General features: G+C 66.8%; 4 protein-coding genes across 7 annotated transcripts; 3 read left to right on the forward strand and 1 right to left on the reverse strand.

The window, feature by feature from the left end:
• The first annotated feature begins 26 nt into the window (after positions 1–26).
• On the forward strand, positions 27–1,656 carry MRPS18B (mitochondrial ribosomal protein S18B). 2 transcript variants are annotated; one of them, XM_055792567.1, is made up of 7 exons: positions 27–176; positions 480–579; positions 675–772; positions 857–925; positions 1,059–1,125; positions 1,236–1,295; positions 1,374–1,656. In XM_055792567.1, the coding sequence occupies exons 1-7, from the start codon at positions 42–44 to the stop codon at positions 1,643–1,645; spliced, it is 801 nt and encodes a 266-aa protein (XP_055648542.1). In that variant the 5' UTR covers positions 27–41; the 3' UTR covers positions 1,646–1,656. The 2 variants fall into 2 exon arrangements, with proteins under 2 accessions (XP_055648542.1, XP_055648543.1); XM_055792568.1 differs by lacking the exon at positions 1,236–1,295.
• A 256-nt stretch (positions 1,657–1,912) lies between these two features.
• On the forward strand, positions 1,913–4,977 carry ATAT1 (alpha tubulin acetyltransferase 1). 2 transcript variants are annotated; one of them, XM_055792572.1, is made up of 10 exons: positions 1,914–2,140; positions 2,475–2,535; positions 2,770–2,861; positions 2,939–2,999; positions 3,076–3,189; positions 3,275–3,376; positions 3,765–3,810; positions 3,933–4,004; positions 4,111–4,288; positions 4,391–4,977. In XM_055792572.1, the coding sequence occupies exons 1-10, from the start codon at positions 2,043–2,045 to the stop codon at positions 4,413–4,415; spliced, it is 849 nt and encodes a 282-aa protein (XP_055648547.1). In that variant the 5' UTR covers positions 1,914–2,042; the 3' UTR covers positions 4,416–4,977. The 2 variants fall into 2 exon arrangements, with proteins under 2 accessions (XP_055648548.1, XP_055648547.1); XM_055792573.1 differs by lacking the exon at positions 4,391–4,977 and having other exon boundaries at positions 1,913–2,140; positions 3,932–4,004; positions 4,111–4,248.
• A 1,485-nt stretch (positions 4,978–6,462) lies between these two features.
• On the forward strand, positions 6,463–8,971 carry C21H6orf136 (chromosome 21 C6orf136 homolog). 2 transcript variants are annotated; one of them, XM_055792575.1, is made up of 5 exons: positions 6,463–6,783; positions 7,092–7,180; positions 7,269–7,469; positions 8,594–8,663; positions 8,748–8,971. In XM_055792575.1, exons 1-5 carry the CDS (start codon positions 6,625–6,627, stop codon positions 8,880–8,882), a joined length of 654 nt encoding a protein of 217 aa, XP_055648550.1. In that variant the 5' UTR covers positions 6,463–6,624; the 3' UTR covers positions 8,883–8,971. The 2 variants fall into 2 exon arrangements, with proteins under 2 accessions (XP_055648550.1, XP_055648551.1); XM_055792576.1 differs by having other exon boundaries at positions 7,127–7,180.
• Positions 8,972–9,046: 75 nt separating this feature from the next.
• DHX16 (DEAH-box helicase 16) lies at positions 9,047–26,844 on the reverse strand. The gene is given in 20 exon segments (XM_055792571.1): positions 9,047–9,220; positions 10,569–10,742; positions 11,238–11,399; positions 14,300–14,462; positions 15,362–15,429; positions 15,643–15,761; positions 17,050–17,212; positions 17,700–17,840; positions 18,489–18,560; positions 18,562–18,642; positions 19,776–19,874; positions 20,302–20,512; positions 21,706–21,821; positions 22,312–22,422; positions 22,623–22,811; positions 24,030–24,257; positions 24,643–24,699; positions 24,701–24,898; positions 24,995–25,051; positions 26,672–26,844. Coding segments are annotated over 20 exon segments (2,655 nt in total). The 5' UTR covers positions 26,789–26,844; the 3' UTR covers positions 9,047–9,091.
• Between the last annotated feature and the right edge of the window lie 747 nt (positions 26,845–27,591).

The raw sequence follows: 27,591 nt of genomic DNA on the forward strand, positions 1-27,591 counted from the left end.
ATGCGCCGCCCGGGGGGCGGGGAAAGGGGCCGTGCGGCAAGATGGCGGCGCCCCTCCCCTGGCCCCCGCCCCTTCCCATGCGGCGCTGCGGCAAGATGGCGCTGGCCGGGGGGACGGCGCTGCTGCGGGCGGTGGTCGGCGGCCTGCGGGGCCCGGGGCGGCCGCTGTGGGCTCGGGTGAGGGACGCGTAGGCGGCGATGCTGTCACGGGGGTGGCCCGCGTGACGTCACGCGGCGTGGGGTCCTGCGGGGGGGCACGGGGGTGCGATGGCGCGGCGCTGTGTGACGCCATAGCCGGGCCGGCGCTGGTGACACCGGTGCCGCTCCGCCCCCCGTAGCACACCTGCCTCAAACAAGGAGCCGGTGTGATGTCACGGTGGCTGCGGTGGCACAGCCCCCAGGGTGGGCTATGCTGCAGGGAGGGGCAGCGCCCCGTGACGTCACTGCCATGGGTATGACGTCACACCGTCCCCATACCAGGACGCCCCCCAGCTCTGCAGCACCCAGGCAGCAGCTAAGGCCCCCCCGACACCCCCGTCCCCCTACCAGGAGAAGCCGTGGGCGTACCTGGAGAGTGAAGGTATTGGGGGGAATCTGGGGGGGGACGGACACGCTCTGGGGGGTGTCCCCAACCCCTCCTCCCCTCAAAAACCACCCCGTCCCTCTCCCACGCAGAGTACCGTGCGACCTACGGTGACAACCCCGTCTGGCATGGCTACCGCCGCAACCACAAAGGTGCCATCCCACCCCAGCGCACCCGCAAGACCTGCTTGGTGAGGCACTGGGAGCGACTGGGAGGGGGGCGCTGGGAGGGGGAGGGGTGCACCCCTGAAACATGTTTTTCTTCCCCTTCCCAGCGCAAGGGGAAGCTGGTGGGAAACCCCTGCCCCATCTGCCGCGATCGCAACCTCCATGTGGATTTCCGGGTAGGTTGGGGGTGGGGCAGGATTTGGGAGGGCTCCCCTCCCCCACACACACTCTGCTTCCCCCATTTTCCTCCTCCTCCTCTCCCGTTTTCCTCCCTCCATTTCGTCTTTGCCCACCTTTTCCTCCCTGTAGAATGTGAAGCTCCTGGACCAGTTTATCTGCCCCCACTCAGGCGTCATCTTCCACCCCACATACACAGGTGAGAGGCACCGGTGGGTGCTGTGGGAGACCCATAGGTGCTGGGGGGGGGGGCTACCCATGGGTGCCATTGCCCTCACAGCCACTAACCACGTCCCCCCCCCACCTCAGGGGTCTGCATGAGGCAGCACAAGCTCCTATCCAAGGCCATCACGCAGGCGCAGGAACACGGTGAGCACCGCAGGCGGGGAGTAGCACCCATGGGTGCCACGCCAGCCCCTCACACTCCCCCTTTCCCACCCATCCCAGGTCTCCTATGGCTACAGGTGGCCTACGTGCCTGTCCCTCAGGAAGATTTCTCCAACCGACACCCAGCTGTTGGCAAAACCCCGCCAGCACCCACCCTGGCCCCCGGACACCCTTGGTATCCCTGGTACGAGTGGCAGCCTCCCCCTGCTGCCGACATCGCCCGCATGCGCCGCCTCTACAAGGATTACTTGAAGGAAAAAGAATCTCCACCGGCCGTGGGGACACCCATGGATACACCTCCAGCTCCCTGCGTGGAGCCCAGGGGGGAATAAAGCGTTTACAAACCCTCTTGCGAGATGCGTTGCCTTCCTTCTTCCACACAGACACCGGAGGGGGGTTGGAACTGAGGCACGGTGCTGACAAGATGGTGGCCGCGCAGCCAAAATGGCCGCCAGCTCCTCAAAATGGCGGCGGGGTTGTTTACCGTCGTGCTTTGCGGCGGAGCGGGAAGCCGGTTGTCGAGGGCGGAGGGGTTTCGCGGACAGGCGGGGCTTGGTTGCTAGGGGAGGGGGAGGGGGAGGTGGTGATTGGCTGGGTGGTTGCTAGGGGGCGGAGCTAGCGTCGACAGCGTCCTGGCGGGAGCGGCGAAGCCGGGCCGGGCCCGGCGGGCGGAGGAGGCGGCGGCGAGGCCGGGGCCGGGCCCGGGCCCGGCGAGCGATCGAAGCGGCCATGGAGTTTCCCTTCGACCTCGCACCGGTGCTGGGTGACCGCTTCTGCGTGGTGGACCAACACCTCCGGCCCGCCGGGCGCCGTGGGCCCGCCCACCGGTACCGGAGACCTAGGCCTGAGGACTAGGCCTTGGCCCACCCGGGGCATGCTGGGAAACAAAAGGGGCGCGCGGGGCATGCTGGGAAACTGGAGGGCCTGCCCCCCCCTCAATTGCCTGGGGGCACCGTGGTGAATGGGGGTGTTGTTGCCCCGGGGGATGCTGGGAAACTGGGGATCCTCCAGGATCCTGCCCCAGGGCATGATGGGTAATGGCGCCTCAGCATGGCCACCCTGGCGTGTTTTGGCGGCGCGGGGTGGGGGGGTGGGGGGGGGAAGGGAAGGATTTGTGGTGACCCTGTGACCCTGTCCCCTCGCTGTGGCCCTGTGGCACAGGGGGGATCTGGAGCAGCAGCTGAGGACGGTCATCGATGAGCTGGGCAAGGCCTCGGCTAAGGTAGGGGGCTAATGGGGGACAACTGGGGCCAATGGGGAGCAACTGGGGCTAACGGGGGGGTAACAGAGGGCAACTGAGGCCAATGCGGACTAACTGGGGGTAACAGGGGCCAACTGGGGCTAATGGGGGGCCAACTGGGGGTAACAGGGGCTAATGGGGGGGTAACAGGGAGCAACTGGAGCTAAATGGGGAGCAGCTGGGTGGGGGGGGGGGGTAACGGCTCTTCCCGTGCAGGCCCAAGGCCTGCCAGCCCCCGTCACCAGTGCCGCACGAATGGAGGCCAACCGCCACGTCCTCTACATCCTCCGCGATGCCGATGGCCGGGGGTGAGCGCATACGTGTGTGTCCCCAGGGGTGACCCAGGCATCTAGGCACCCCCTAAATGCCTTCTGCCCTCCCCCAGGACCCCCAAAGGCGCTGTGGTCGGCTTCCTCAAGGTGGGCTACAAGAAGCTTTTCCTCCTGGTGAGTGTTGGGAGGGTGTGAGGGGGCGCACGGATGCTTGGGTCTCCCCCCTGATGGCCGTTTTGTCCCCCGCCAGGACCGTCACGGCGCCCACAATGAAGCGGAGCCACTTTGCGTCTTGGATTTTTACATCCACGAATCATTGCAACGACACGGTTACGGACGGCAGCTCTTCCAGCACATGCTGCAGGTTGGGAGCGGAACACAGGCACAAAGGGATGTTGGGGGTGCCCCCCCCCCCAGCCCCACGCCTCACTTGCCCCCCCTCCCCACAGAGCGAGAGGGTGGATCCCTGGCGTTTGGCTGTTGATCGGCCCTCGGAGAAACTCCTGGCATTTCTCCGCAAACACTACGGCCTTGTCGACGCCATCCCACAGGTGAGCGGGGGGACGCTGCGAACATCCCCAGAGGGGGTTGCAGTGCCCTTCTGGGGTGCCCCTGCCCCAGCTGTTAGTCACTAAGTTTATTCCTGGAGGGGCTAAATGGTTTCTCGGATTCGCCAGGTTGAGGTAAAGCTAAGGGAATTGTCCGGGGGGGGGGGGGGCAAAATTCACCTCAAATATTTGGCCTGTTAGGGGTTTAGAGGCTCAAGAGAGACCCGAGGGGGCAAATCGCCCCAGATTTTTGCACCATGGAGGGGTACAGCTGTGGGAAGTGTCCTGCGGGGGTGTGGGGGGGGGAATTCACCCCACAGATTTGCCCTCAGGGCATGGGGGGGGGCAGGCAGAGCAGCCCCTCACCCCCAGCTTTCCTCCCCCTCCCCAGGTGAACAACTTTGTCATTTTCGAGGGTTTCTTCTCCAACCGGCCAGGTGAGTTCTGAGGGGTTCCTTGGGGGCGGGGGGGGTGGGGTGTTGTGGTGGGTTTTGGGGGGGCTGCGTGGTGACACAGCCCCCTCCAGCCCTAATCACACTGCCACTGCCCTCCCTGCAGCCCCCCCCCCGCCGCCCGCCCGCTAAGCGCCCCGAGGAGGAGATCAAGCCCTACTCGCTGTCGGAACGCGACTGTAAGCCCGCACCATGGGGGAAACTGAGGCACGGCGCCTCCCGGAGCTCCGCCCCTTCCTCCAGCAGGGGGCGGGGCTTGCCCAACCCCCATCCTGTCCCCCCCAGTCTTGCGAGAAGAGATGGAGCCTCCCTGGCCTTTCAACTTGACCTCGGGGCGAGCCGGGGGCTCCCCTGTGCGAGGCAGCCTCCGGCCATTCCTGCTGCGGCGGGAGGCGCCGGACGGACACACGGACCCCCGGCCGCTGGACGGACGGACGGACGCCCCCCAGCACCGCCGCGCCAGGTGGGCTGCTCTATTTTCCTTCTTTTTTTTTGCCCAGTTTTGCCATTTTTTATCCTCCTTTTTCACTCCCCTCTCTGCCATGCTGTTTTCTCACCCCCACAGCTCCCTCGGGCGCGCCAGTCACTGAGCCCCACAGCAGCTCTCCCCCACGGCAGGGCCGTGGGGCGCTCGGTGTCTTGCCGGGTGTGGGGCGGGGGGATGTGGGGGTGCCCCTGGGGGTGCCCGTCCCTGCCCCACAACCTGGCTGGGTGCCATTTCCTGACCCATAGCCCCTATGGGTGCCTGTCCCCACCCCAGTGGGCGTCCGTTCCCGCCCCATAGCCCCAGTGGGTGCTAGTTCCTGCCCCACAGCTCTGGTGGGTGCCTGTCCCTGCCCCATAGATGCCTGTCCCCACCCCACAGCCCCTGTGAGTGCCCAACCCTACCCCAGTGGAGGGGTCCTAGTTCCTGCTCCCCATAGCCACCGTGGGTGCCTGTCCCTGCCCCACAGACCCAGTGGGTGCCAGTTCTTACTCCATAGAGCCCCCGTGGGTGCCCGTCCTCACCCCCTGGGTGCCTTTCCCCACCCCACAGCCCCCACTGGGGGGGGGTCCCAGTTCCTGCCCCATAGCCCCCATGGGGGCCTGTGCCCCTCCCCACACCCTCTGGGTGCCCGTCCCTGCCCTGTGGTTGCCTGTCCTTGCCCCACAGCCCCCGTGGGTGCCCCTCCCCACCCCCACAGCCCCCGCGGGTGCCTGTCCTTGCCCCACGACCCCCGTGGGTGCCCCTCCCCACCCCACAGCCCCCCGCGGGGTGCCCGTCCCTCACCCCGTGGGTGCGCCCCAGCCCCGGGGACGGGCCCCTTTCTCCTCTCCCCCAGCCCCTTTTTTTGGTTACATTTCAATAAAATCGGTGATTCCACTTGATGTCCCTGGTTCTGCTTGGGAGGGGGGCCGGGAGGGGGATCGCGGGGGTGTAGCCTCAGGAAGCCACGCCCCTTTGGGCGGAACGCCCCGCCTCCGTCCGGAACAGCGCTCTCCTATTGGTGGCTGGCGACCCGGCCTCGCCTCCAGCAGGCGCGAAGGGGAATGAATGAGCCCGGCTGCCCGGCGGGGAGGAGCGGTTGCGCATGCGCGTCGCGCCGCTCTCCCGCCCTGCGCAGGCCCAGCGCCGCTGCCCACCGCGCATGCGCGGCCGCCCGGTCACCTTCCCTCGCGCCCCGCCTGCCCGCGCCCCCGCCGCTGCCCTCGGCCGCCCCCGCGCATGCGCAGCGCGGCGTGGGCGGGGCCAGCGGCGCTCGGCAGCGGACGCGCAGGCGCAGTACCGGCAGCGGCGTGAGGGGAGGAAGCGGGGGGGGCTCCGCCATGTACCGGCAAGGCCGGGCCGCCGCCGCCGCCGCCGCGCACCTCCGCCCCGCCGCCCCGCTCCGCCTCTGGGCCCCACCGGGGGCCGCCGGGGCCGGGCTGGACCCGCCGCGGCGCCGGTACCGAGCGCGGCGCAGGTGAGGGGCGCTGGGAGGCGGGGCTATGCAAATAGGGAGGGCAGGGGGGCGTCGCGCCGGTGCTGAGGGAGGCGAGGCCATGCAAATAAGCGCAGTGTGGAAGTAAGGTGGATAGGCGGCTGTTGGGGGGGGCGTGGGTATGCAAATGAACCGGCTAAGCGAGGTAGATCGAGGCTGCTGTTTGGGGGCGTGGCTATGCAAATAAATGCAGCGGAATGGGAATGCGGTATGGCAGGTGGGGGCGTGGCTATGCAAATAGATGTCGCGGAGCGGACTGCGGTATTGCGGGTGGGGGCGTGGTTATACAAAGCGGGGCGGAGCAGCATTGACAGTGGGGCGGGGGTTCGTTTTGCGGGGCGTGGCTATGCAAATGTGGCGGGAGGTGGGCTCCTGCAGGGGGGAGCCGGCTGAGGGTCCCCCTGCGCGAGCAGCTCCATCCCCCCGCGGGGCCGACCCACCCTTGGGGGGGGACCCACTGGGGACCCCCACAGGTCACATCCATCCCTGGGGGGTCCTGCCAGCCGCCCCCCAGCCCAACCCCACCCCCCCCCAGCCCAAATCCCACCCCCCGTGGGGTCCCCCACAGGCCTCCCTCCACCCCCGCTATGGGGCAGCTCCATGTGCCCCCCGTGGGGACCTTCGCACCCCCCAGCCAGCACCTCTAACCCCCCCCCCCCTCTTCCTCCTCCAGGACCTGGAGCCCACCCGGGGCCATGGCTCGGCACTGCCCCTGCTGCCCCCCCGGCACCGCTGCGGCACCCCCCGCCCCGGCTCCCCGGCAGCCCCCGCGCTCGAGCCTTGTCCCCACCGGAGGGGCTGGAAGGTGGCATCACCACGGTGGACGGGCAGCGGGAAGATGACATCGCCAGTGCGCGATGGCCCTGCCACCGCTGCCGCCGTCCTCCTCCTCCTGCGACCCCCATCTCCCTTCCTGGCCCCCGCCGGGCCCCCCCGCCGCCCCCCACCCAGCATGGAGGAGCACTTGGCCGTCATGCACCAGAAGCTGCAGGACGAGGTGACAAGAGGGTGACAATAAGGTGACATGGGGGAGGAGGGGGGGGGAATGTGGGGTCTGTCCTGCTATAGGGTGTCACCTGTGGGGTGGGTTTGGTGTCACCGTGGGCATGTGGGGAGGTGGCAGTATGGGGGGGGTGACAAGGGGGGGGGGATGACAAGGGGGGGTGGTGACAACACCTAAGCCCCCCAGCTCCGAGCCCTACCCCCAGCCCCATTGCAGTGATGCCAGCGGGGGGGTGGGGGGGTGGGGGCAGGTCTCCGTCTCCACGGGGAGGTGACACCCCACTGACCCCCCCCCCTCCCCAGCTCCCCCATTTCTTCCTGAAAATCCCCGACTACAGCCTCTACTCCCCCGACGTCGAGTTCATCAACCACCTCCTGCACCTCCACACGCAGTGAGTGACACCCCCACCCCCCCCCTCCCTCCTGGGGAGGGTGACACTTGGGGACAGGGCAGCGTGTGACAGCCCTGTCCCCCCGCAGCGGGCGGCCCATGTACCAGGTGGCGGTGGCGCTGTGCCGGGCGGTGGCCTGGGCTTATTTCGCCAGTTTGCGGCTGGAGGTGCTGGCGCTGACCCGGCACCCCGAGGACTGGAGCATCCGGGCGCGCTGGCGCCTGACGGGGCTGCCCCTCCACCTCTGCCTGCTGCGCTTCTACCGCCGCGACAAGCGCCAGCTCCTGCGGTCAGCACCCCCCCGTCACCCCCCGTCACCCCCCCTGTCACCATCACCCCCCTGTCACCCCATCACCACATTCCTTCTCTCACCCCCGGTACCTGCTGCCATCATGCCCCACCCCCCCCGTGCAATGTCCCCCTGACCCGGTGTCCCTGTCCCCCTGGGGTCCCCACAGCCCCCTGTCCCACTCTGTCACCCCCCCCCCCGGTGTCCCTGTCCCCCTGGGGTCCCACAGCCCCCTGTCCCACTCTGTCACCCCCCCCATGTCACCCTGCCCCGGCATCCCTGTCCCCCTGGGGTCCCACAGCCCCCCTGTCCCACTCTGTCACCCACCCCCCCCCCCCGGCGTCCCTGTCCCCCCTGACCCGGTGTCCCTGTCCCCCTGGGGTCCCACAGCCCCCGGTGTCCCTGTCCCCCTGGGGTCCCACAGCCCCCTGTCCCACTCTGTCACCCCCCCCGGTGTCCCTGTCCCCCTGGGGTCCCACAGCCCCCTGTCCCACTCTGTCACCTCCGTCCCCTTCTCCCACCCTGGTACCTGCCGCAGTTGGCATGGGACGTTGGGTCACCCCCTGTCCCCTCTGTCACTGCGGTCCAATGTCCTTGTCACCCCCGTGGCCCAGCAGCCCCATGTCCCCTTTGTCACTGTGTCCTTGACACTCTCTGTCACCTCTGTCACCCCAGTACCCGCTGCTGCTGCAGCGCTGTGGATGGGACTATGGTGGCACTCGGTGTCCCTTTTGTCACCACGGGCCAGTACCCGCTGCTGCTGCAGCGCTGTGGATGGGACTATGGTGGCACTCGGTGTCCCTTTTGTCACCACGGCCCTGTGTCCCTGCCAGTCTGCAGCCCTGTGTCCTTGTCACTCCACAGCCCAGCTGTCCATGTCCCCTCTGTCACTGGGGATGTCACCTGTGGCCCCTTTGTCACCAAGGACCCGTGTCCCCATGTCCCTGTGTCCCTCCCCGGTTGGGATGCCAGCCCCCTGTCCCCATGTCCCTGTCCCCCCCCGGGTGGGATGCCAGCCCCCTGTCCCCTGTGTCCTTGTCACTCCTGGGGTGGGAGCGCAATGCCAGCCCCGTGTCCCCTCCGTGTCCCCACATGTCCCCTGACCCCCGGCCCCCTCCCCACAGGTCCTACGATGCCTTCTCCACCTTCTTCCTCAACTCGCAGGGGCTCATCCGCTGCCACCGAGTGGACAAGGTAAGCCCAGGGGACACCGGGGGACACCCCCAGCCCCTCGTGTCCCCGTCCCCCCCCCTAATTTTGTGTGTGTGTGTGTCCCAGCTGATGCCAGCCCCCACAGCCGTGACCGAGGCTAAGAAGCTGCTGGTGGCAGCGGCGGTGGCGGTGGCACTGGCTGAGCCGGGACCGGCCTTACGCCTCGCCCTGAAGCCCTCCGCCACCTCGGGGGACACCTGAGCCCCCACATCCCTGTCCCCTTTGTCACCCCCCACCCCCACCCTCCTCTTAACTTAATGTACAGAATAAAACCAGAGAAAGGAGCTGCCGCAGCGGTGACAAGTGGGGACAGCCGTGTCCCGAAGGGCCAGGGGCAGAGGGAGCCGGGAGCTGCTCGTCTTCCAAACCAGCTGTATTTGGGGGGGGTCCCCAAGTGTCCCCAAGGTCCTTCAGCCCAGCTCCTCCCGGCTCTTGCCCACCTTCTTGGGCATCTTGCGGGCGCTGGCGTCCTCCAGCTCCTTGGCCTGGTAGTAATGGGGGGCCACCTCCAGCAGCCACGCGCTGTCGATCTCGATCACCTGGGGACAAAGGGGACACAGGGCGGGGGGGGGTCATTGGGTGCCATGACAGTCCCCGGGGCCACCAAAGCCCGCAGGGGGACACGATCCTGCTGACGGGCCCGTCCCCGGCCTTGGGCACCGGGTCCTCGTTGTCCCGTTGTCCTTGGTCCCCATGGGGACCTGGCCGCAGGGTCACCATCCTGTCACCACCGTCCCCACAGACACGGCCACCGGGTCCCCGTCACCCTGGTCCCCATGAGGACACTGCCACAGGGTCCCCACCCTGTCACCCCCGCTCCTCGTGAGGACACAGCTATAGGGTCTGCTCGCACCCCATTCCCTAGGGGGGACAGAGGTCCCTGTCCCCACAGCGGTGGCCTTGTCCTCATCCTCATGTCCCGGGCCCTGTGACCACATCCCTGTCCCCACGGTGACACCCCCGTGCCCACGGTGGTGGCCCTGTCCCATCCCTGTCCCCGTGGTGACATCCCCGTGCCCACAGTGGTGGCCCTGTCCCCACGGTGACATCCCTGTGCCCATGGTGGTGGCCCTGTCCCATCCCTGTCCCCACGGTGACATCCCCGTGCCCACGGTGGTGGCCCTGTACCCCACGGTGACATCCCCGTGCCCATGGTGGTGGCCCTGTCCCCATCCCAACATCCCCACGGTGACATCCCCATGCCCATGGTGGTGGTCCTGTCCCCATCCCAACATCCCCACGGTGACATCCCCATGCCCATGGTGGTGGCCCTGTCCCCGTGGTGACATCCCTGTGCCCACGGTGGTGGCCCTGTCACCATCCCTGTCCCCATGGTGACATCCCCATGCCCACGGTGGTGGCCCTGTCCCCGTGGTGACATCCCTGTGCCCACGGTGGTGGCCCTGTCCCATCCCTGTCCCCACAGTGACACCCCCGTGCCCACAGTGGTGGCCCTGTCCCATCCCTGTCCCGTGGTGACATCCCTGTGCCCATGGTGGTGGCCCTGTCCAATCCCTGTCCCTGTGGTGACATCCCCGTGCCCACAGTGGTGGCCCTGTCCAATCCCTGTCCCCACGGTGACATCCCCGTGCCCACAGTGGTGGCCCTGTGCCCGTGGTGACATCCCCGTGCCCATGGTGGTGGCCCTGTCCCTGTGGTGACATCCCTGTGCCCACGGTGGTGGCCCTGTCCCCACGGTGACATCCCCGTGCCCACGGTGGTGGCCCCATCCCTATCCCTGTCCCCGTGGTGACATCCCCGTGCCCATGGTGGTGGCCCCATCCCCATCCCAACATCCCCACAGCCACATCCCCTGCCCCCGGGTGTGTGTCCCCCCCCGCCCGGTCCCCGCGCTGCTGTCCCCAGCCGTGTCCCCCGCGTCCCCACCTGCCGCATGAACTCCTTCGTGGTGAAGACGAGCTCGTGGTAGATGACCCAGCGCGGCTGCTCCTCGAAGAGGGAACTGTTGGGGTGGATGAAAACCGTCTGCTGGTGCTTCACCGTGCGGTACCCGCCACGCGTCAGCCGCGCCGTGTGGTAGAAGAAGCCGGCGGTGACGGCCTGGGGGTGACAAAAAAAAAAAAAAACCAAACAAAAAATAAAAACCTCCTGGAGGTTCCCAGGGTGGGAAAGGGGGTCCCCAGGGGAAACTTGGGGGTCTCAGAGTCTCCTGGGTATCCCTGGATTGGAAAGGGGGGTCCCAGGGGGGAAACCCAGGGGGAAACCCAGGGGGGAAAAGAGGGGGGGGTCCCAGGGGGGAAAAGGGGGGGGCGGGGGGGTCCCAGGGGAAAAGAGAGGGGGGTCCCAGGGGCGAAAAGAGGGGGGGGGGTGTCCCAGGGGGAAAGTGGGGGGGTCCCAGGGGGGAAAAAGGGGGGGGGGGTCCTGGGGGGGTGCCAGGGGGGAAAAGAGGGGGCGAGAGGTCCCAGGGGGAAAGGGGGGACCTAATGGAGTCCCAGGAGGTGAAACGGGGCCCCTGGGGTAGAAACTGGGGGGGGGGGGGCACTCCCGGGGCTCTGCGGGCATGGGGGGGCGGGGGGTGGCGGGGGTCGCGGGCACCTTGCGCACGAGGCTGTAGTTGCCGGCGCAGGAGGACGGCGCCACCTCGACGCGCTCCATCAGCCCCTCGAGCTGCTCCCGCACGTCCCGCGCCCGGCGCAGGGAGCGCGCCTGCACGAAGTGCTCGTAGCACCACTGCAGGGAGTGCCCGCTGGCCACCCACTGCGGGGGGCGGGGGGGCCGTGGGGAGAAGGGGGGGACATGGGGAGAAAGGGGGGACATCCATGGGGAGAAGGGCGGGGGACATGGGGGGGCACAGGGAGAAGGGCAGGGGGACGGGGGGGACACGGGGGGACATGGGGAGAAGGGCAGGGGGACGGGGGGACACAGGGGGACACGGGGTGAAGGGCAGGGGGGACATGGGGAGAAGGGCAGGGGGACACGGGGGGACATGGGGAGAAGGGCAGGGGGACGGGGGGACACAGGGGGACACGGGGTGAAGGGCAGGGGGACATGGGGAGAAGGGCAGGGGGACGGGGGGACACGGGGACATGGGGGGACACGGGGAGAAGGGCAGGGGGACATGGGGAGAAGGGTAGTGGGACATGGGGACATGGGGGGAACACAGGGAGAAGGATGGGGGGGGACACCGGGAGAAGGGCAGGGGGACGGGGGGGGGACACGGGGAGAAAGGGGGGACACAGGGAGAAGGGCAGGGGGACATGGGGGGGACACGGGGAGAAGGGCAGGGGGATGGGGGGACATGGGGAGAAGGGCGGGGGGACAGGGGGGACACGGGGACATGGGGGGACATGGGGGGGACATGGGGAGAAGGGCGGGGGGACAGGGGGGACACGGGGACATGGGGGGACATGGGGGGGACATGGGGAGAAGGGCGGGGGGACAGGGGGGACACGGGGACATGGGGGGACATGGGGGGGGACATGGGGAGAAGGGCGGGGGGGCATGGGGGGACACGGGGGGACACGGGGAGAAGGGCAGGGGGGGAGGGGGGGGGGCAGGGGGACATGGGGGGACACGGGGACATGGGGGGACATGGGGGGGGACATGGGGAGAAGGGCGGGGGGGCATGGGGGGACACGGGGGGACACGGGAGAAGGGCAGGGGGATGGGGGGGGCAGGGGGACATGGGGGGACACGGGGACATGGGGGGGACATGGGGGGGACATGGGGAGAAGGGCGGGGGGGCATGGGGGGACACGGGGGGACACGGGGAGAAGGGCAGGGGGATGGGGGGGGCAGGGGGACATGGGGGGACACGGGGAGAAAGGGGGGACACGGGGAGAAGGGCAGGGGGACATGGGGAGAAGGGTAGGGGACAGTGGGGACACGGGAGAAGAGCAGGGGGATGGGGGGGACAAGGGGAGAAGGGCGAGGGGACATGGGGGGGCAGGGGGACATGGGGGGGACACGGGAGAAGGGCAGGGTGGGGCAGGGGGGCATGGGGGGGACACGGGGAGGAGGGCAGGGGGGGACAGAGCAAAGATGGGGACGAGGAGATGGGGACAGGGAACATGAGGGACGGAGCAGGGATGGGGCCGGGGGGGCCGGGGGGGGGGGCGGGGGACACCGCAGTAGCAGGGGGACAGGGACACGGAGGGAACAGGGACACGGTCAGTGCCGTGCCCTGGACACCCACCCTGAGCCCCCCCAGCCCAGATTTACCCCCCAGGGGCCTCCCCACCCCCCCCCCATTTTCCCACAGGCCCCCCCCCCCCCCCCAGCTACGGGGTGTCTATACCCAAATACGGGGTATAAATACCAAAATACAGGGTGTTTATATGAAAATATGGTATAAATACCCAAATACGGGGTATAAATACTCAAACACGGGGTGTTTATACCCAAAGACAGTGTATAAATACCCAAATATGGTGTATAAATACCCAAAGACCGCGGTGTTTATACCAAAATACGGGGTGTTTATACCCCAAATATGGGGTATAAATACCCAAAGACAGGGTGTTTATACCCAAATACGGTGTATAAATACCCAAACACGGGGTGTCTATACCCAAATATGGGGTATAAATACCCAAATATGGTGTATAAATACCCAAATACGGGCTGTTTATACCCAAAGACGCGGTGTTTATACCCAAATATGGGGCATAAATACCCAAATATGGTATATAAATACCCAATTACGGGGTGTTTATACCCAAATACGGGGTGTCTATACCCAAATATGGTGTATAGATACCCAAAGACGGGGTGTTTATACCCAAATATGGTGTACAAATACTCAAATACGGGGTATTTATACCCAATTACGGGGTGTCTATACCCAAATATGGTGTATAAATACCCAAACACGGGGTGTCTATACCCAAATACGGAGTATAAATACCCAAATACGCGGTGTTTATACCCAAATATGGGGTATAAATACCCAAATATGGTATATAAATACCCAATCACGGGGTGTTTATACCCAAATACGGGGTATAAATACCCAAAGACGGGGTGTTTTATACCCAAATATGGTATATAAATACCCAAATACGTGGTGTTTATACCCAAATATGGTGTATAGGTACCCAAAGACGGGGTGTTTATACCCAAATATGGTGTATAAATACTCAAATACGCGGTATTTATAGCCAAATACGCGGTGTTTATACCCAAATATGGGGTATAAATACCCAAACACGGGGTGTCTATACCCAAATATGGGGTATAAATACCCAAATATGGTGTATAAATACCCAATTACGGGGTGTTTATACCCCAAATACAGGGTACAAATACCCAAAGACGGGGTGTCTATACCCAAATATGGTGTATAAATACCCAAAGACGGGGTGTCTATACCCAAATATGGGGTATAAATACCCAAAGACGCGGCGTTTATACCCAAATATGGGGTATAAATACCCAAATATGGGGTATTTACCCCCAAAATACCCCATAACCCCCCTGGTCACCCCACATCCCCCAAAGCCTCCCCCCCATATTCACCCCCCCCCCATATTCACCCCCCCCCCATATTCACCCCCCCCATTCCCCAGCACATCCCACCCACCCCCCCGGCCACGTGTCCCCCCCCTCCCCCACCGCGTGTCCCCCCCTCCCCCGCCGCGGGCCGTGCCCCCTCGCGCCTGGTTGTAGACGTTGAGCAGGACCAGGTGGTCCCCCCCGGGGACGTGGAAGCCCAGGCGGGCGCTGTCGGCGTGGAGGACCTTGTCCTTGGGCCGGTAGAAGATGGCGTTGTTGACGGAGAGCATGGCCACCACCGTCAGCACCTCCTCCGTGCAGCCGTACCTGCGGCGGGGGGACACGGCCACGGGGGGGGACACGTCACCGTAGGGGACCGGGAGGGTGTCCGGGGGGGGTGGGGGGTGGCACCACCCCCGGTAGGTGGCCAGGGAAGGGGATGGGTGGGGAGGGGGACAGCAGTGGGTACTTGGGGACAACGTGGGGACGTCATGAGGATACCCGAGGGCAGCCTGGGAACACTGCGGGGACACCACGAGGACACCCTGGGGACAATCCAAGGGACAACCCGGGAGATACCACCAGGGCACCTGGGGACAACCCAGGGGACATCCAAGGGACAACCCAGGAGATACCACCAGGACATCCAAGGGACAACCCAGGAGATACCACCAGGACACCTGGGGACAACCCGGGAGATACCACCAGGACACCTGGGGACAACCCGGGAGATACCACCAGGGCACCTGGGGACAACCCGGGACATACCACCAGGGCACCTGGGGACAACCCAGGAGATACCACCCAGGACACCTGGGGACAACCCAGGAGATACCACCAGGACACCTGGGGACAAACCCGGGAGATACCACCAGGACACCTGGGGACAACCCAGGACATTCCACCAGGACACCTGGGGACAAACCCGGGAGATACCACCAGGACACCTGGGGACAACCCAGGACATTCCACCAGGGCACCTGGGGACAACCCGGAGATACCACCAGGACACCTGGGGACAACCCAGGAGATACCACCAGGACACCTGGGGACAACCCGGGAGATACCACCAGGACACCTGGGGACAACCCAGGACATTCCACCAGGACACCTGGGGACAAACCCGGGAGATACCACCAGGACACCTGGGGACAACCCAGGACATTCCACCAGGACACCTGGGGACAACCCGGGGACTCCCCAGGGGACACCGCCAGGACACTCACTGCTCGGAGGCCAGGATCATCTTGGCCAACATGGGCTCCACCGGCAGCTCCGCCATGCGCCGGCCCAGCTGGGGACAACGAGGGGACGGTGTCAGGGCCAGCGTTCCCAGTAACCCTGCCCAGTGCTCCCAGTAACCCTGCCCAGTGCTCCCAGCACTGTGGCGAGCTCACCCACAGGGTTCAGCCCCTGTCCCGGTCTCTCCCAGCGCTCCCAGTACCATGGTGACCTTCAACCAGTGGTTGAAGGCACCCAGAGTCCCCCATCCCAGTGCTCCCAGTACCGTGGTGAGCTCGCCCAGGTGGTTGAGGGCACCCAGGGCATAGAGCTGCTCCAGCGCCAGCACCAGCGTCTCGTGGGGCGGCGGATCCAAGAAGTCAAAGTGGATCAGGTCGTTGATGCCTGAGGACGGAGATGTCACCTTCTGTCACCCCAGGGCCACCCCACCCCCCTCCTGGTCCCCTGTGGTGTCCCACGGCCCAGGATGTCCCCCGTGTCACCCAAGCCCTGCTGTGTCCCTGCCCCAAGATGCCATAAGGCCTCCCTTGTCCCCAGATGTCCTTCGAGATGCTCCCAAGGTGGCCCAACAGCACCCAAGATGCCCTTGAGATGCCTCTAAGGTGTCCCGATGGTCCTCTGATGGTCCCCAAGGTCCCCGATGTCCCCTGTGCCCCCTCAGATGCCCTTATGCCCCCCAAGATGCCTCCTGAGATGTCCCGATGGTCCCCGAGATGCCGCGATGCCCCCTGAGATGCCCCGATGCCCCCCGAGATGCCTCCCGAGATGTCCCGATGGTCCCAAGATGCTCCAATGCCCCCCGAGATGCCTCCCGAGATGCCCTGATGCCCCCCGAGATGCCCCGATGCCCCCCGAGATGCCCCGATGCCCCCTGAGATGCCTCCTGAGATGTCCCGATGCCCCCCGAGATGCCTCCCAAGATGTCCCGATGGTCCCCAAGATGCCCCGATGCCCCCCGAGATGCCTCCTGAGATGCCCCAATGCCCCCTGAGATGCCTCCCAAGATGTCCCGATGGTCCCCAAGATGCCCCGATGCCCCCCGAGATGCCTCCCGAGATGTCCCAATGGTCCCCGAGATGCCGCGATGCGCTGAGATGCCTCCTGAGATGCCCCGATGCCCCCCGAGATGCCTCCTGAGATGTCCCAATGGTCCCCGAGATGCCCCGATGCCCCCCAAGATGCCTCCTGAGATGCCGTGATGCCCCCTGAGATGCCCCAATGCGCCCCGAGATGCCTCCCGAGATGTCCCGATGGTCCCCGAGATGCCTCCTGAGATGCCCCGATGCCCCCCGAGATACCTCCCGAGATGCCCTGATGCCCCCCAAGATGCCCCAATGCCCCCCGAGATGCCTCCTGAGATGCCCCGATGCCCCCTGAGATGCTCCCGAGATGTCCCGATGCCTCCTGAGATGCCCCGATGCCCCCCGAGATGCCTCCTGAGATGCCCCGATGCCCCCCGAGATGCCTCCCGAGATGTCCCGATGGTCCCCAAGATGCCCCGACGCCCCCCGAGATGCCTCCTGAGATGTCCCAATGGTCCCCGACATGCCCCGATGCGCCGAGATGCCTCCCGAGATGCCCTGATGCCCCCCGAGATGCCTCCCGAGATGCCCCGATGCCCCCCGAGATGCCCCTTTGGGCCCCGACGGCCGTCCCCAGCTCCCCGTCTCACCGAGGCTCTTGAGCAGCAGGACGAGGGAGCCCAGGTCGGCACGCTGGATCTCGGGCACCGGCGTCTCCTCCAGCTCGTGCTGGAAGGCCCAGGCCGTGTAGAGGCGGAAGCACTTGCCAGGAGCCACCCGGCCTGCACGGCCGGCGCGCTGGTTCGCCGAGGCCTGAGGGACACCGGCACCGGTCACAGCAGGGACCGGGACGGGGGAACGCGGGGGAACACCGGGCACGGCTGCCCACGGGGACCCAGAGGTGTGGGGCCACGGGGACCAAGGGACAGGAGGACACGGAGACCTGGGGACATGGGGACATGGGGACAAGTGACACGGCTGCCCACGGGGACACGGGGAACCAAAGAAAGGACCTGGGGACTCAGCGACACGGGGACCAAGGGATGTGGGGACACAGGGACACGGGGACACGGCTGCCCACGGGGACCCAGGGACAGGGGGACATCGTGACCGAGGGACGTGGGGACACGTGGACGTGGGGACACAGCGACTAAGGCACAGGGGGGACACCAGGACACAGCTACCCACCAGGACCCTGACAACACGGGGGGACACTGACCCCCACAGGAGGGGACGCGGCCACCTAAAGGGGCCCAAGGTGGCGCGGGGGTGACAGGGGGTGACAGGGGGTGACACGTGCCCGGGAGCAGGGGGTGACCACCAGGGACTCCATGCCGGTGCGGGCGCTGTAGCTCTTCTGCTTGCAGAAGCCGGGGTCCAGCACGTAGACGATCCCGTCGATGGTCACGGACGTCTCCGCGATGTTGGTGGCCACCACCACCTGGGGGGGGTGGGGGCGGGGCGGGGAGGGGGCATCACAGGCTCCGCCCACCCCAGACTCCACCCCATGAGTCCCCACCCTCTCCAACCCCCCCCCCCCCCCAAAGCACCACGCCTTGTAACACCACCTTACTAAGCGCCACCCAGACCCCACCCCAAGCCCCACCCTCTTAGACCCCACCCCCATTCAGACCCCACCTGCACAGGCTCCACCCCCTTAGACCCCCACCCTAATAAGCCCCACCCCTTAGACCCCCACCCTAGTAAGCCCCACCCCTTAGGCCCCCCACCCCATTAGGCCCCACCCCAGTTAGCCCCACCCCTTAGGCCCCCACCCCATTAGGGCCCCCACCCTTGGACCCCACCCCACCAAGCCCCACCCCTTAGGCCCACCCCACCAAGCCCCACCCCTCGGACCCCCACCCCAGTAAGCCCCACCCCTCGGACCCCCACCCTAGTAAGCCCCACCCCTTAGGCCCCCACCCCACCAAGCCCCACCCCCTTAGACTCCACCTCACCAAGCCCCACCCCCTTAGGCCCACACCCCAGTAAGCCCCACCCCCTCAGACCCCACTACATCAGGCCCCACCCCGCCAAGCCCCACCCCTCTCCAGAAGCGCCCCCCCCCCCTTAAAGGGCCAGCGCGCACCTTGCGGGCGCCGGGGGGGGTGGGCTCGAAGATGCGCGCCTGCATGTCGGAGGGCAGGTTGGCGTAGATGGGGCAGCACCAGCAGCTCGGCCAGGCGCGAGCCCAGGCGGCGGCAGCGCTCCTGCAGCAGCTCCACGCAGGCCTCGATCTCCTCCTGCCGCGGCACCTCAGCACCGGGGCACCCCCACACCGGGGGGCACCCAGGGGACGGGGGGGACACCCAAGGGACACGGCCAGGGGCACCCAGGGGACATGGGGACACCCAGGGGACATGGGGACACCCAGGGGACATGGCCAGGGGCACCCAAGGGACACAGCCAGGGGCACCCAAGGGACACAGCCAGGGGCACCCAAGGGACATGGGGACACCCCAGGGGACATGGGGACACCCAGGGGACATGGGGACACCCAGGGGACATGGCCAGGGGCACCCAAGGGACAATGAGACACCCAAGGGACAATGAGACACCCAAGGGACAATGAGACACCCAAGGGACACGGCCAGGGGCACCCAAGGGGACATGGGGACACCCAAGGGACATGGGGACACCCAAGGGACACAGCCAGGAGCACCCAAGGGACAATGAGACACCCAAGGGACATGGGGACACCCAAGGGACACAGCCAGGAGCACCCAGGGGACGTGAGGACACCCAAGGGACATGGGGACACCCAAGGGACACAGCCAGGAGCACCCAAGGGACATGGGGACACCCAAGGGACACAGCCAGGAGCACCCAAAGGACATGGGGACACCCAAGGGACACAGCCAGGGGCACCCAAGGGACAATGAGACACCCAAGGGACAATGAGACACCCAAGGGACACAGCCAGGAGCACCCAAGGGACATGGGGACACCCAAGGGACATGGGGACACCCAAGGGACACAGTCAGGAGCACCCAAGGGACACGGGGACACCCAGGAGGGACATCACGGACCCCTTGGGGAACGCAGATATGAGGGGACACCAGGGGGACAGGAATGGCCACAGGGATGGGGACGTCAGGGACACCAAGGGGCTGGGGACAGCCAGGGGACACTGGGGTGACACGGGGGGCATCAGGAAGGTGACGGGGGTGGCAAGGACATGGGGGGGGTGACACGGGGGATCCCTGCTCGTCTGCTGCGGTGTCCCCAGGGGGCTGGGGGGACGCGGGGTGGCGGGGAGGGGACAGGGGTGACACGGGGCCACCCACCTGGCCGGTGAGGAAGACCAGGATGTCCCCAGGGGGCTGGGGGGCGCGGGGTGGCGGGGAGGGGACAGGGGTGACACGGGGCCACCCACCTGGCCGGTGAGGAAGACCAGGATGTCCCCAGGGGGCTGGGTGACGTGGATCTGCAGCACCGACACCACGCACGCCTCCAGGTAGTCGGCCTCGGGCGCCTGGGGAGGGGACAGCTTGGGGACAGGGGGGGACATCACCGCTGCCTGGCCCCAAGTGGCCCCAGGCGGCCCCCTGCCCCCCCCGCCCCCCCCCCAGTGTCCCCCCAGTGTCCTCACGTCCCCTTGTCCCCCAGCGTCCTGCTGTCCCCGCTGCCCCCGCACCCCCCCCGGTCCCCCCCCTGTCCCCTTGTCCCCCCAGCGCCCCACATCTCCCCACCCCCCCCCCCCCCAGTGTCCCCAGACCCCCTGTCCCCCCCCGTCCCCTTGTCCCCCAGCGCCCCACATCTCCCCACCCCCCCCAGCGTCCCCAGCCACCCCGCCCCCCCCTTGCCCCTCCACATCCCCTCGTCCCCCGGCGCCCCCTAAATGTCCCCACAGCCCCTTGCTCCCCCCGCGTCCCCCCCCTGTCCCCACGTGTCCCCGTCACCTTGGTGTAGTAGATGTCGACGGGGAAGCGGCGCCCGGGGATGCGGAAGACGGGCGCCTGGTCGAAGAAGGCGGAGAAGCGCTGGGTGTCCAGGGTGGCCGAGGCCACCAGCACCTTCAGCTGGGGACGGAACCGGGCGATGTCCTTGATCAGCCCGAAGAGGACGTCGGTGTGCAGCGTGCGCTCGTGGGCCTCGTCCACCATGATGACGCTGCGGGGGACGGCGGGGGGGGGGGGGCATGTCACAACGTCGAGGCGATGCACAGGGACGTGGGGACAGGGATGGGGACACCAGAGTGACAGCGGTCAGGCTAAAGGCACAGGACAGCGCTAGGGACACACAGCCCCACACCGTGGCCCCAGTGGCCCCAGTCGCTCCGCTTCACCCCAGCATCCCCTGTGTCCCCCATGTCCCCGGCATCTCTGGCGTCCCCCCCATGTCCCCGGCATCTCGGGTGTCCCCTCCCAATGTCCCCAGCATCTCTGGCGTCCCCCCCATGTCCCCTACATCACTGGCATCCCCCCAATGTCCCCAGCATCTCTGGCGTCCGTCCCCCCCATATCCCCGGCATCTCTGGTGTCGTCCCCCCCCCCCCATGTCCCCAGCATCTCTGGTGACCCCCCGCCATGTCCCCAGCATCTTTGGCGTCCCCCCCATGTCCCCTGCATCACTAGCATCCCCCTGATGTCCCCAGCATCTCTGGTGTGTCCCCCCCCCCATGTCCCCAGCATCTCTGGTGTCCCCCCGATGTCCCCGGCATCTCTGGCATCCCCCCCTCCATGTCCCCAGCATCTCTGGTGTCCCCCCGATGTCCCCAGCATCTCTGGCATCCCCCCCTCCATGTCCCCGGCATCTCTGGTGTCCGTCCCCCCCCCCATGTCCCCAGCATCTCTGGTGACCCCCCGCCATGTCCCCAGCATCTTTGGCGTCCCCCCCATGTCCCCTGCATCACTAGCATCCCCCCGATGTCCCCAGCATCTCTGGTGTGTCCCCCCCCCCATGTCCCCAGCATCTCTGGTGTCCCCCCGATGTCCCCGGCATCTCTGGCATCCCCCCCTCCATGTCCCCAGCATCTCTGGTGTCCCCCCGATGTCCCCGGCATCTCTGGCATCCCCCCCTCCATGTCCCCAGCATCTCTGGTGTCCCTCCGATGTCCCCGGCATCCTGGCATCCCCCCCCTCCATGTCCCCGGCATCTCTGGTGTCCCCCCCATCTCTGGTGACCCCCCCCCCCATGTCCCCAGCATCTCTGGTGTCCGTCCCCCCCCATGTCCCCAGCATCTCTGGTGTCCCCTCGATGTCCCCAGCATCTCTGGCATCCCCCCCTCCATGTCCCCGGCATCTCTGGTGTGTCCCCCAATGTCCCCGGCATCTCTGGCGTCCCCCCCATGTCCCCAAGGCCACCTGTAGGAGCCGAGGTCGGGCTCGGTCAGGAACTCCCGCAGCAGCATCCCGTCCGTCATGTACTTCAGCACCGTCCGCTCCGACGTGCAGTCCTCGAAGCGGATGCTGTACCCCACCTGGGGACAAGGGACATGTCACCACCGTCACCTGGTGGCCCCTGACTCACCCTGGTGTCCCTCAGTCCACCCCAGAGCCCCTAATCTGCAACACCCCCCCCCAGGCAGTCCTCAGGGTCATTAACTGTCCCCAGGTTCCCCCGCTTGCCCAGGGTCCCCTAATGTCCCCCTAGAGTGTCCGCAATGTCCCCAGGAAGGGGACATGTCCCTTGGAGTCCCCTGTGTCCTTGGGGTTCCCCAGAACAAGGACGTGTCCCCAGGGTCCCCTGGGACAAAGCCACCCCCCAGGTGTCCCCCTGGGACAGGGATGTGTCCCCAAGGTCCCCTGCCACCCTCAGGTCACCAGAGCCACCCCTCTGGGCGTCCCACACACCTCACGTCCCCGTGTCACCCTCCGTGTCTCCGTGTCCCCCCCTCACGTCCCCTGCCGTGCCCCTGCGTGCGTTCCCGTGCCCCCCCCCCCTCCCCCCACCCCGTGTCCCCACGTCACCTCGTTGCCCAGCTTGGTGCCCATCTCCACGGCCACGCGGGCGGCCACGCTCATGGCGGCCACGCGCCGCGGCTGCGTGATGCCGATCTTCAGCCCCTGCCGCGTGTAGCCCTGGGGGGGGGGGGCGGGGGGGGACAGGGACAGATCCGGTCAGAGACGGGGGGCACAACCCCCCCTGCGCCCCCAACCCCCCCCAGCCCCACAACCCCGTCACCTGCCCCCCCAACCCCTCTTAACTGGCCCCTCCCCACCCCCCTGACGCCCCCACCCCCCACCCCCCTGGTGCCCCCCATCGCCCCCCCCCCCCCCACCTCCTCGTGCAGGTACTGGGGGATCTGGGTGGTCTTGCCGGAGCCGGTTTCCCCCTCGATGACCAGGATCTGGTGCCGAGCGATGGCCGCCACCAGCTCGTCGCGGTAGGGGAAGATGGGGAGGCTGCGCCGCACCTCCTGCGCCGACTGCCGCCGTCGTTCTGCCTCCGGCACCGGCGCCGGAGCCTCCTGCGGGCACCCCCAGGTCACCCCAGTGTCCCCACGGCCCCCTGGCATCCTCCCAGGGACCCCCCACCACCACCACCAGTGTCCCCAGGGTCCCTCTGATCTCCCCAGGGTCCTCCATCATCATCCCAGGTCACCCCAGTGTCCCCACGGCCCCCTGGCATCCTCCCAGGGACCCCCCCTGCGGTGTCCCCACATCATCTCCAGTGTTCCTCTGGTGTCCCCAGGATCCCCCATCATCACCCCAGGGCAACATGTGTCCCCAGGTCACCCCCCAGTGCCCCCACGGCCCCCCTGGCATCTTCCCAGGGACCCCCCCCTGCGGTGTCCCCGCGTCACCTCCAGTGTCCCCAGGGTCCCTCTGATCTCCCCAGGGTCCTCCATCATCATCCCAGGGACCACCCGGTGTCCCTAGGTCACCCCCCAGTGTCCCCACGGCCCCCTGGCATCCTCCCAGGGACCCCCCATGCGGTGTCCCCACATCACCTCCAGTGTCCCCAGGGTCCCTCTGATCTCCCCAGGGTCCTCCATCATCATCCCAGGGACCACCCGGTGTCCCTAGGTCACCCCCCAGTGTCCCCACGGCCCCCTGGCATCCTCCCAGGGACCCCCCCTGCGGTGTCCCCCACATCACCTCCAGTGTCCCCAGGGTCCCTCTGATCTCCCCAGGGTCCTCCATCATCATCCCAGGGACCACCCGGTGTCCCTAGGTCACCCCCCAGTGTCCCCACAGCCCCCCTGGCATCCTCCCAGGGACCCCCCTGCGGTGTCCCCGGGTCACCTCCAGTGCCCCCAGGGTCTCTCTGATCTCCCCAGGATCCCCCATCATCATCCCAGGGCACCCCCAGTATCCCCACGGCCCCCTGGCATCCTCCCAGGGACCCCCCTGCGGTGTCCCCACATCATCTCCCGTGTCCCTCTGGTGTCCCCAGGGTCCTCCATCACCCTCCCAGGGACCACCCAGCATCCCCAGGTCACCTCCAGTGTCCCCAACCCCCTCCATCTCCCTCCCAGCCCCTCCCCTCCCTGTTTGCCGGATCCCAACAGAATTTTTAGGAATCCCTTCATCCCCCCAACCCTCTCCCTCCCGCCGAGGTCCCTCCCATCACCCCCAGAACCCCCTCCAGCACCCCAAATCCTTCCTCCACCACCCCAAAATCCCTTCCATCGCCCCCCAGGACCCCCTTCCAGCACCCCTAGGACCACCCCCCCACCCCTCACCTTATCCGGCTCAGTGCCCTTCATCTGCACAGCGCTGACGAACTGGATCATCTCGTCCTCCTCCAACACGAAGTCGTAATCTTTGGGGGGCTGACGGCAGGCGGCATCGCGCGCCCCAAACCTGAGGGAAGCCGCCCCGATGCGCTCCTCCTCCCATCGCCGCTGTTCGTCCCGGGGGGCCATCCGCTCTTCCTCCCCTCCCGGCGTTTCCTCACGCTCAGGGATCTTCTACTGGGAAGTGATGGGAGAGGTGAAACCCCCGCGGTGTGTCCCCCAAAACGCCTCCCCCCCATGGCAGGGGGGACCCTGGGGAGATGGAAAGGGGGGAACTGGAGGGGCTGGAGGGATCCTGGGGGGATAGAGGGACTATTTGGGGTGCTGGAGGGGATCCTGGGGGTGATGAAAGGGATCTTGGGGGGACACAAGAGAGGATCTGGGGTGGCAGCAGGGATCCGCGGCAGGATTTGGGGTGCGAGAGAGGGTCTCAGGAGCGACTTCAAAAGGAGAAAGACAATTTGGGGTGACGGAGGGGGATCCTGGAGGTGATGGGAGGGATCCCGAGGGGCTAGAGGGAGGACGTGGGGTGCCGGCAGGGGTTTTTGGGGACCCCCACCTTGCCTCGTGTCTCCTCCGGGATGTAATACCGGTTACTTTTCTCCAGTTTCTCCTTCTCCCCCGGCCCGTTTGTACTCGCGGGCCAGGTCCCGCACGCGCCGTTTGTACTCCAGCTCGCGCCGCTCCGCCCCGGTCAGCGCCTCCTCCCCGAACAGATACTCCTCGTCCGCGATCTCCGCTTCCAGCTCTTCCAATTTATCCCGTTCCCGTTTTGCTAGGTATTCCCGGCGGGATTTTTTCCGTAATTCTGGCACCTGGAGACACAATAGAGGTGGGCGGAAAAAAAAGGGGGGTGTCAGGGTCTGGTGGAAGCCCCGCGCACGCAGAGCTGGATGGAACGTGGGGCTCACCATCGTTTTTTGATCTTCTTCAGCGACTTTGAGGCGTTTCTGGGCTTCTTCGTAAGCCTGAGGAGGGGGAGAAAAGGGGATGAAGAGGGGAGGGGGACCCCAAATTCGAGCCGTAGAGCATGGAGAAGGGGGGTGGGGAGCCTTAAAGGTGCTCCCAGACCCCTGATGCCACCCAGGGATGTCAAATCTGAGCCAGGAGTCAGGCAAAGCCCCCCCAGTTCCATCTGAGACCCTCCTCGTCCCACCCAGCACCCCCTCGGGTCCTGCTGGGACCCCCAGAAGTTTGGCAGGGCCCTTCAAACAGAGATGGGTCCCCCAAATGCCACCCAGGGACCCCCAAATCCCATCCAGGATCCCCCAGGAGCTCGGCGGGACCCTCCCAAATCCCCACTTGGGACCCCAAATCCCACCCAGGGACCCCCAGGAGCTCGGTGGGACCCTCCAAATCCCACCCAGGGACCCCAAATCCCACCCAGGGACCCCCAGGAGCTCGGTGGACCCTCCAAATCCCACCCAGGGACCCCAAATCCCACCCAGGGACCCCCAGGAGCTCGGCGGGACCCTCCAAATCCCCACTTGGGACCCCAAATCCCACCCAGGGACCCCCAGGAGCTCAGTGGGACCCTCCAAATCCCCACTTGGGACCCCAAATTCCCACCCAGGGACCCCAAATCCCACCCAGGATCCCCCAGGAGCTCAGTGGGACCCTCCAAATCCCCACTTGGGACCCCAAATCCCACCCAGGGACCCCAAATCCCACCCAGGGACCCCCAGGAGCTCGGTGGGACCCTCCAAATCCAACCCAGGGACCCCAAATCCCATCCAGGGACCCCCAGGAGCTCGGCAGGACCCTCCAAATCCCACCCAGGGACCCCAAATCCCACCCAGGGACCCCCAGGAGCTCGGCGGGACCCTCCAAATCCCCACTTGGGACCCCAAATCCCACCCAGGGACCCCAAATCCCACCCAGGGACCCCCAGGAGCTCGGTGGGACCCTCCAAATCCCACCCAGGGACCCCAAATCCCACCCAGGGACCCCCAGGGAGCTCGGCGGGGACCCCTCCAAATCCCACCCAGGGACCCCAAATCCCACCCAGGGACCCCCAGGAGCTCAGTGGGACCCTCCAAATCCCCACTTGGGACCCCAATTCCCACCCAGGGACCCCAAATCCCACCCAGGATCCCCCAGGAGCTCAGTGGGACCCTCCAAATCCCCACTTGGGGACCCCCAAATCCCACCCAGGGACCCCAAATCCCACACAGGGACCCCAGGAGCTCGATGGGACCCTCCAAATCCCCACTTGGGACCCCAAATCCCATCCAGGGACCCCCAGGAGCTCGGCAGGACCCTCCAAATCCCACCCAGGGGACCCCAAATCCCATCCAGGGACCCCCAGGAGCTCAGCAGGACCCTCCAAATCCCCACTTGGGACCCCAAATCCCACCCAGGGACCCCAATTCCCACCCAGGATCCCCCAGGAGCTCAGCGGGACCCTCCAAATCCCCACTTGGGACCCCAAATCCCCACTTGGCACCCCAATTCCCACCCAGGGACCCCAGATCCCACCCAGGGACCCCCAGGAACTCGGCATGCCCCCCCCCCCAACCACAGCTGGGCCTCCCAGTTACCCCCTGGGAACCCCTACAGAAGGCATCATGGCCCTCCCCGCTTATCACCTTGGCGTCAGGGCGGGAGAGGACAGTGCGCGTGCGGTCACGGCGGCGCAGGCGCTCGGCGAAAGCGTCTCGTTCCTCCAGATCCCGCAGCCCGCTCCCCGTTCCGACGCTTCCCATTCTGCTTCTGGCTCCTCGGAAGGCTCCAGCTCCCTGGTTTGGGGGACCAGGGGAGGTCACACGCTGGGGGGACCCCCAAAACCCACAGACCTTAATAATCTGGGGGGGGCTCTAAAGGGTTTTAAGTGATCCTGAAGATGTGAACCCCAAAAATCCCAGCAGGGACTCAGCACCCAAAGGGATCCCAAAAGCTCAGGGGGGCTCCAAGGGTCAGGAGGGGACCCTGAGGCCGCTGGGGGGGACCCCAAACATCCGGAGGGGACCCCAATATCCAGGGCACTTGCCACAAGCGCCAGGGGGACAGAAGAAAACCCTGAGACCCCATAATTAGGGGGGGACCCCAAGAACGAGAGGGGACTCTGAACACCTCCAGTGACCCCCAGTAAGCAGCAGAAACCCCATAACTTGGGGGGGGGGAGGGGGCGCAAAAATGAGGCGATCCTGGTAACCAGGGGCACCCCGGGACCCCCCCCATAACTGGGGGTGGGACCCCGGTACCGAGGGGCCCCCGAGCCCCGGGGCTACTCACGGGGGGTGGCGGCGAGGGGCTGGAGTCCTCGGGCGACTCGGAGCGCCGCCGGCGGAGGTGTCGTCGTCGCCGGTGGTGGTGGGAAGCGTCAGGCACGCTGGGGGCGGAGCCGTGAGAAGGGGCGGAGCTGGGGGCGGGGCCTGGCGCCTCATCATCGCTCTCAACCAATCGGTAACCTTGGGTGCGGAGCTGCAGCTCCCGTGCTGCCCGCTCAGCCGCTCGGCCTGGGGGCTCGGGCCGTGCCTCGCGGGGCACCTGGGGGCGGGGCAACGTC

Source organism: Falco peregrinus, chromosome 21 (assembly GCF_023634155.1).
Source record: "Falco peregrinus isolate bFalPer1 chromosome 21, bFalPer1.pri, whole genome shotgun sequence".
In the NCBI taxonomy this organism is placed as follows: domain Eukaryota; kingdom Metazoa; phylum Chordata; class Aves; order Falconiformes; family Falconidae; genus Falco; species Falco peregrinus.

Bases quoted from the DNA above. Each gene is read 5' to 3' on its own strand.
- MRPS18B (XM_055792567.1), top strand. From the start codon at position 42: ATGGCGGCGCCCCTCCCCTGGCCCCCGCCCCTTCCCATGCGGCGCTGC. The intron at 580-674 runs GTATTGGGGGGA...TCTCCCACGCAG, and splicing joins GGCGTACCTGGAGAGTGAAG to AGTACCGTGCGACCTACGGT. The intron at 926-1,058 runs GTAGGTTGGGGG...TCCTCCCTGTAG, and splicing joins ACCTCCATGTGGATTTCCGG to AATGTGAAGCTCCTGGACCA.
- ATAT1 (XM_055792572.1), top strand. From the start codon at position 2,043: ATGGAGTTTCCCTTCGACCTCGCACCGGTGCTGGGTGACCGCTTCTGC. The intron at 2,141-2,474 runs GTACCGGAGACC...CCTGTGGCACAG, and splicing joins CGCCGTGGGCCCGCCCACCG to GGGGGATCTGGAGCAGCAGC. The intron at 3,377-3,764 runs GTGAGCGGGGGG...CCCCCTCCCCAG, and splicing joins TTGTCGACGCCATCCCACAG to GTGAACAACTTTGTCATTTT.
- C21H6orf136 (XM_055792575.1), top strand. From the start codon at position 6,625: ATGACATCGCCAGTGCGCGATGGCCCTGCCACCGCTGCCGCCGTCCTC. The intron at 7,470-8,593 runs GTCAGCACCCCC...CCCTCCCCACAG, and splicing joins GACAAGCGCCAGCTCCTGCG to GTCCTACGATGCCTTCTCCA. The intron at 8,664-8,747 runs GTAAGCCCAGGG...TGTGTGTCCCAG, and splicing joins GCTGCCACCGAGTGGACAAG to CTGATGCCAGCCCCCACAGC.